The sequence below is a fragment of the Periplaneta americana genome, chromosome 2 (assembly GCF_040183065.1).
Source record: "Periplaneta americana isolate PAMFEO1 chromosome 2, P.americana_PAMFEO1_priV1, whole genome shotgun sequence".
NCBI classification, from domain to species: Eukaryota; Metazoa; Arthropoda; class Insecta; order Blattodea; family Blattidae; genus Periplaneta; species Periplaneta americana.
Genome location: NC_091118.1, coordinates 137,781,952 through 137,790,011, shown reverse-complemented (window position 1 = coordinate 137,790,011; position 8,060 = coordinate 137,781,952). Strand labels below are relative to the sequence as shown.

Below are 8,060 nucleotides of genomic sequence, written 5' to 3'. Positions count from 1 at the left end.
TATCAAACCTAGTATCTCACATCAGACCTCCCTGACCAAAATATAACAATGAGAATTCGTTTATATAGTACAATGTTAGGCTACGGGTGGCATACGCAAGATATAAAAATTATAGAAGTGTTATAAATATTTTATTATATACATATTGTATTTCTTTCATACAATGAATTAGCTTATATATTCTCTATCAAATGAGACTGATCTAACCATATAATCAAACGTGGGAGAAACTGCTCTTCGTGCCACTGAAGTCCAACAATGTGACTGCGCATGTTTAAGGCACGTAATTGAGCCAGAATTCCATAGATAGAGCTGTGAGCAATAGTATCATGTACTGAAACCAAATACCTTACTATAGTAATACCGGACAGCTAGCAGTTCTGAGTGCGAACGACGCTGCTACCTAGGCGGCCGGTATTGTATAGTGATATGAATAATACTGATAATATTTATAGTAAAACATGGGAGAAACTGCACTTTGTGTCCTGCAAGAAATTTTCCAAGTCCAACGATGACTGCCTCTGCTGGTCAGCATGCTGGCTTTCAGATCTGGAGGTCCAGCGTTCGATTCCCGGGCTCTGCTCTCGGTGAATTTTTTTCTTGAAGAAGAAAAATTCCCTGGGTGTCTAGAGTCTGGAAATTTGTATTCATGTGATTGTGAGTGTGCCGGTTAACATTAATTAGCCAATTATCAGAAACATAAAATATATCAGGACTGTCACTGGGTAGTAACCTGAACGCACGTTTCAGCGTCACATTGTATTTATTAACATTCCATGGTATTCATACATTGCTTCACAGCTAAAATATGGAACAAGTCAAAAAAACTTAATACTACACATTATAAAGTCTTAATTTGCAGTCATAGTCTAGATGAAATATATACAGAAGAGATTTAAAATATAGTCTACTAGTCCAACACCAAGTTTTAGTATCAATTTCATGAAGCGTTGTTGAATGTCATGAATTCACCTACAGAATAGAAGGCCTGAGAAATTAGGTACTTCTTTAATTTGGCCCTAAATAATCTTATGTTTTGAGTGTGGCGATACTCGTGAAACAAGCTGTAATCAATTGCAATGTATATTGTTCCTGGGCTAGTTAATAGTTTTATTAATTAGTGCTGTGCTGTTTGTAATTGCTACAATTACAGCATTACAAATTGCTCCAAATCGTACTTTCGATTTCCGAGGGATCATAAAAACGTGAGTCAACAAAATTCTTTATTAGGTTTAATGCCTTTGTCTCTGTGTTGATAGAACAATAAAAATTAGCTTTTTTATTTAGGCCTAATAAATGAACAGAAATTAAAATGTATTCGAAATTTTAAGATTTTACCAAATTAAGTTTTATTGTTGTCCACATGCCTTTACTAATTATTACAAGCATCATATTACTACCAATTTTATCTTTGCAGTTGTCAGAAATGCATATATAAAGCAATATTTATCATAATATGCAGTTTTGATATAAAATATTGTTATATTAAATACTATAACCATGGATAAATATATAATAGGATGCGAAACTCACTGAGTTTCCCGTAACACATACTAGAGGCGCTGTTGTAGAATTGATCGTGCTGCCATCTATATGCGGTTAGAGGCGTTATTACATCTAGCAGCGCACCAAGTAGCGAAAAGAGTAACTAATTACTCCGCGTACCTAGCAGCGCGCCTGGCGGCGAAAAGTTGAACTATATGCAGTAAATATTCCTCCTCCCCCCCCCCGCCCCAAACCCTCAATTTAAAGTAAAATTTTAAAATTTTTATTCCTCACATCATCTTTCACTGAAAATTGTTATTGGAGCCAATAGTTGGAAGAGACGGTCTATTTTACACTACCTTATAATGTAACTAATTAAAATACAGCCAAACAGGGACAGAAAATAAAAGAAAACAAGGTTAGATAATAGGGATTTTATTCTTTAGGTAATAGTATATAGTGCACTTTAAGTCTCCAAAAACTAGTTACATAATTGAAATTACTATATTACTGTATACTACTTTACAATACATTCAACAACACAATTTTGACAAGGTCCATCATATCACTGTTTAACATACACTACATGTGCACTAGGGTTACCAGATTGTAACAATTTAAAAGCAGGTCATTTTAAATGAAAAAGAATTTTCCATATAAAAGCAGGGCATAATAGACTAACTTGATACTTGACGTGACGTCTTTTTACATTCTGTTATATAATTAGGTAATTTGTTTGTCTTTGTACAATAAAACTGATACAAAACTATTATCATGAATAGAATTGAAGTATACGGATTCTAAATTAGCTTTTACCTTATTTAATTTTCGGATTGTTAATACTTCTCTGGTGACTCGACTTGTTTGAGCAAGGATTTTACAAACATAATTCCTCTAATGGACCCCAACTCAATAGTTACTCTCTTTTGTCCATTGGGAATTGGCAAGAAAGAAAAGCAGGACAATTTCTGATTTTTACGAACCCTGGCAGGATTCAGGACATGTCAAGCGAAATCCAGAACATCTGGTAATCCTATACACACAGATACACTTACATATTTAGTGTGCAGTACATTGGTAAAGTCTATCCAACAAATTGAATAATTGAAATTGTGGGGCCCAGTCGGATAAGAGAAAAAGCCACATCTATATATTTATATTTTGGAATGCTCTGCCATCTGTGCTCGTTTACAGATGTAAATGATACCATTTGAATAATGTGTTGTCATATAGTTTAGTCAGAACATATTTTTTCACATTCCAATGAGATATCCTACGTATCGAAATTTATGGTTTGTCCCCTTGTCTGCCTGGACCCATCAACTATTGGTTAGTCAACTGTCCAAAAACAGGTTTGGACCCTACAAGTAACACTCATGGGACAATCAGAGCAGGATGTAATGAGTAAGAGTGGCCAATTCCTTTCTCCCCTCCGTTGCATACATCGCTGACTAGATACATATTACATTAATCGGATTTCAGATACTACAAAAAAATGTTTGATAATTGAAACTGTCATATTACTATCTACTATTTTGCAACACATTTTAGAACACTTTTCTAGGATCACATCTAAGGTTCTTAGACATTGTTGTTTGGCATACACATAACGGTAACGTATACAAAAATGTTGTATGTACTGAGGGTCAGAGTGAAATACATGAGCTGCATCACTTACTTGCATTATGTTGGGCAAAAAAGTTTACTAGGTGAACTGAAGGTATGTTAACCCCCAACTTCCAAAGTCAAATATCTCTCTTACATACACACACATGTACCACATACTGTAACTTTGCTCCCTACAATTACACAATATATTTAACATTTGCTAAAAACATTCTTTTCTGGGGCAAAAAAAAAAAATAAATAAAAATTAAAAAAAATAATAAAAAAAAGCTATGAACTCTCCACCAATATGATATTATACCTTTTTGTTACACACAATATGAGCTATTTACACTACTTTAAAGACACTGCAATTTTTTCTCCAGTCTCTTCACCTTTGCTTTCAGAGCTGCCATTTTTAGTTTGTTGCTCCTGGGTGAAGATGAGAAGTGAGGACTCGAGAAAAGTTTTCGTTTTGCAACACCAGGACCTAAAGATAACGAAATTAACTTCAGATTAATCTAATTGCTGGGAACTATTTTAAATAAAAAATGAAACGTGACAACACCTTTAGGCTTGTTAAGTTAATGTAGGCCTAACAAAAGGCATGCAAGCTATGGATAGGCTATATAACACATCAAAATGTGATCAATATTTACCAAGTTTGGATGGAGGTGTAGCTGAAGCTGAAGGAAACTGTTCCATCTTGGATGTATTCATGTCAGTATCGAAGGAAATAAATGATAAATTAAATTGAAGCAAGAATTGAACAGACTTTGTGCTCCATTAATTTCAAACTGCTCTTAACTGTACAAATTATAACTCATATAAATGTTAAGTAATAGTAACAATCCAAAAGTTTAATGCTGCAACAAATTTGATTGTGTTAATCTGAATTGTTCGTTGTAATGTAATATAAAATATTTTTTTGTTAATAGGCTGGGCTATAGAGGACAACTGACACTAACAGAAAGGGATAATCAGCAGAGGTGTTGGGATATTAAAGAGAAGTCAGTAAGAGGGAATGCTAGTGTACTTCGTGTGTCAGGATATCAGTTGCAATATCGATCGTCTGGTTCAAAAGTGCGACAACTCAAAAAAACAAGTTTTGAGATATCTTCAGTTGAAAATTTCAAATAAATCCCCTAAAAAGGGACAGATTTGTGGTTCATAACCACGACAATTAGAATTGAGTCAGTATTCAGGACGAGTATATCACGATCTTCCAGTTCATTATTAATAGATTTCGAAATGTAGTAATAATGAATTAATAAAGTCCATAGTTATAATTACTTCTAAAGCAGTTTATTTCGTTTTTATTCTTTTTGGTTGTAAATATGACTTATCTCAATATTGAATCGGCAAGAGCTCCGAAAGGGGCTTTCAGTAGTATAAATAACTAAAAAATGGCAATTTTTGAGTTGTCGCACTTTTGAACTGGACGATCGATATATAACAAGATAAACACCCTGCCCTGTAGTTAAGAGGATTTGTTATTATTCGCTACTGTAAAAGAATGAAGTATGAAAACTGCAGACTTATGGCAGGGGGCAATTAACTTAAATGATTACTAGCATGTTACCAGGCTCATAAGACAGTATCGCTTACCTTCAGCTGTGGGAACCACATTGAATAGGAGCGATGGTTGCTGATAGCCCCTCAGCTGTTCACCAATCATACTGTTCCCTGTAATAATCACAAAAAAAAAGAAACATAATTAATTATGTATTTTGAAACATGTAATGTAAGAACAGCTGATGAAAAACTAAGGCATTCCTTGAAATCCATAAACTTGACTAAATGGAATAATTACCTTGTTGGCATGCATCTTTATTCATCCCGGCATATGCCGTCGAAGCAGTAATCTTTGAAGCTGGAGTACTCATAGGAGCAGGAATTGTTTGAGGCATAGCTGCCAAGCCTGCAGCCTACTCAGTTGCAGCTTGTAAACCTATGAGAATACGCGTACCTGAAAATAAAGAAAAGAGTAATGAAATCGGAAATTTTAAACATGAATGACATAAAAACATTGCTAGTGTACTAATTACCTTCAGCAGCTGCAGAATCAATCTTCGCCCTCCTAGCATACGTCCGCAAAGTCTTGTGATGCCTGAAAGTTGGGGTAGACCCCGGTGATAAGGTCGCTCGAGGCATAACTGGTCTAGATGGTGGGCTCCGGATTTTAGGGTTTGATGGCACCACTAATCCATTAGCATGAACAGTGGGCACTGCAGTTTGCTTAAGTATCACTTTTTGTGAAGAGCTATAATAGTCAGACTCAATGAAGTGGTCCATGCAGATTCTCAACCTGTGTGTGGCATCTGCGGCAACTCGATACCGGTCCTCTAGCCCACAAAATCGGAGCCACTTCCAACACCTAAAGCAATGGATTATAATTACTAATGAGATAAAGTAGAAGAAATATTGAATAGAAATCATGCAAAAATTGGGGAAAAAAATAATAAGTTATCTGCTGCATTTGTGTTATTGTAAGAGATGTCTAATGCGCATCACTAGGTGGTGAGTGACCATAGGAAAACTGGTAGCAGCAACAGATATTGGGTACAAACTAAATTAAATATTAGGCCTAAGCTTATTATTATTATTATTATTATTATTATTATTATTATTATTATTATTATTATTATTACTATACATGATTGAGAATTTCTCCAGAATGGCTAACTACATCAAAGAAGGCATAATTTTATTTTCCATAACTGTGAGATGTTTATACTAAGAACTACGTGGTTTTAGTTTGCAGCCATGTGGCCTAATGCTACAATTCAGGTTTACGAGGTTTCATTTTCAGCCTTCTTGCTCTTTTTCGTCAATATTTCACATTTCGTTACAGTTTGACTGAATTTCGGAACCATCTAAATTTATACTCCTACTATAATCCTAAATAAATTAGCAGAAAGCAATGCACAGCTCGTCTAACCTACTTCACCAAAAAGTACATTGTTTTCAAGTGTAAGATTTAGGCTACACAGGACACAATAATAATACTAAAGCTTACCTCATAGGTTCCTGAGGAAAATAGAAAAAATGCTTCCCTCCCACAGTATTAACAGTCTTGCATCCAGGCGCTGAGCATCTTCCTCGAATCTTTTGCATTTTTCTGGAATCCATCTTGCCTTCATAACGCTGTTGGCTAGTCATCGGCCAACTTTCTGACTACTTCGTATCGGAGAGTGGAGAACGCTGGTCCTCACGTAGTTCTATGATTTACCACCTACGACGTCGGGCGCTGATCACCTTATTTCAGAATACCGCATCTAGATCGTGCTGTCCGCAGTTTCGCATCCTATTATATATTTATCCATGCTATAACATTTGTTAAGTGCCTCAAATATTATTCCACATTAGTAACTCACGTTTTAAACAACAGTCCGATTCCTGCTATGTTAATATTTGTATTTGTGGACGTAATTCTACGCTGCTCCGCTAGATGTCAAGTCCGCGAAATTTCGCACTCACGTCAATGCTGTTAGTATACAGCTGTCCGGTATTATTATAGTCAGGCATTTGCTGAAACCGTTTTAACAGGTAACTTTCACAATTGCGGCACCGCCCATACCATATTGAAAAAAAAAATCTGTTCTCGTCCGATCACCGAAGTCAAACAACATTGGGTATGCTCAGTACTTGGATGGGTGAACGCTTGGGAACACCACGTGTCGTTAGCATAATTTTTAACCCGAATCACGTAAGTGGGTAGGCATTGCATTCACACACACAAATTTTCACTATAGTTGATCATATAAAATGGCGGCCGTTATATTGTAATGTTTATGGTTTCATCTATAAAATCGCCGACGATGTACTTTCTTGAGTTCGAGGCTGGAAAAATTATAAGTAATTAGTAGCAATTAGAACCCAGTGAGGGCATTATTTCCTGAGTTCGAGGCCCGTAAATCTGTAATTCTTTCTTATAGTTATAAAAATTGCTGGAAAAATCTAGAAACTTATATACAAAATACACTTTTTCCAATAAATATCAGTCTGTAACATGAACTCGGTGAGGACATTAGTTTCAGAGTTCGAGCCTCGTAAATATATAATAATTTTATAGATATAAAAATTTGCTGGAGAACTTAAAAACTTGTATACATAATTCATTTCTTCCGTTAAATATCAGTCTGTAATTTGAACCCAGTGAGGGCATTATTTTCCAAGTTCGAACCCCGTAAATGTATAATTCTTTTATTATAGGTAAAAAAAAAATAGCTGGAAAAATCTGAAACTTGTATACAGAATGTACAGTTATTATTATTATTATTATTATTATTATTATTATTAATATTATTAACATTGTTAAAATTACCTCTTTAAATAATATTGCTCTGTATAACACTTTATAGACCTAACAAAATGTTGTTTCTACACCTGAGTGAAGATAATACATTGTATTCCAGCCAACATAATATTTACGTTTGTCCTACGGGTGAAACATTTATTTATTATTCATTTGTTTGGCCCATGTTGCAAAATCTGCAACTGATACGTTGTGTATATGATGGGAGACGACTATAGTTCAGGAGAAGAGACCTGGCATATGACTTGCGCGAGAAGGGAAAGGTTAGGCCAGTAGTGTCAGAGTTGTAAGCTCCGAAACCGGTTGTGGTGCTAGAGACGTCCAGTCGGAGCGTGAACATGCTTATGTCTGTGGAAGTACCGGAGCTCGCTACGAGTTATAGTGGAGCTCTCCGCTCCGTTTAGGCTGTGTCTGACAACGCTGGGTTAGGCGATCAGAAAAAGAGTTTGGCGTGTGAGGGGAGGCTACAGTTTATATTACACAAATTTACGAACACGGAAGTTCAGCTCAGAATAAAAACTTATCTTCCCCTCCATACACACTGCTGATATAGACACGGTGCATGATAGGGTCACAGGACAGGTCTACTTTACCTTGCCAGCTGCTCTGTAAACACTGCTTTATCCTGTGTGTACATAACTTCAGAGTTTGT

The 8,060-nt window shown here is 35.7% G+C and overlaps 1 protein-coding gene across 2 annotated transcripts; it reads right to left on the bottom strand.

Annotated features, from left to right (window-relative positions):
* Positions 1 to 3,423: 3,423 nt before the first annotated feature.
* Positions 3,424 to 6,408, bottom strand: LOC138694614 (uncharacterized). 2 transcript variants are annotated; one of them, XR_011330983.1, is made up of 5 exons: positions 6,110 to 6,404; positions 5,139 to 5,467; positions 4,904 to 5,059; positions 4,699 to 4,776; positions 3,424 to 3,580 (listed from the first exon to the last, which is right to left on the bottom strand). XR_011330983.1 is itself a non-coding variant. In XM_069818531.1 (5 exons), the coding sequence occupies exons 3-5, from the start codon at positions 4,998 to 5,000 to the stop codon at positions 3,450 to 3,452; spliced, it is 306 nt and encodes a 101-aa protein (XP_069674632.1). In that variant the 5' UTR covers positions 5,001 to 5,059; positions 5,139 to 5,467; positions 6,110 to 6,408; the 3' UTR covers positions 3,424 to 3,449. The 2 variants fall into 2 exon arrangements, 1 of the variants encoding a protein (XP_069674632.1); XM_069818531.1 differs by having other exon boundaries at positions 6,110 to 6,408.
* Positions 6,409 to 8,060: the final 1,652 nt, after the last annotated feature.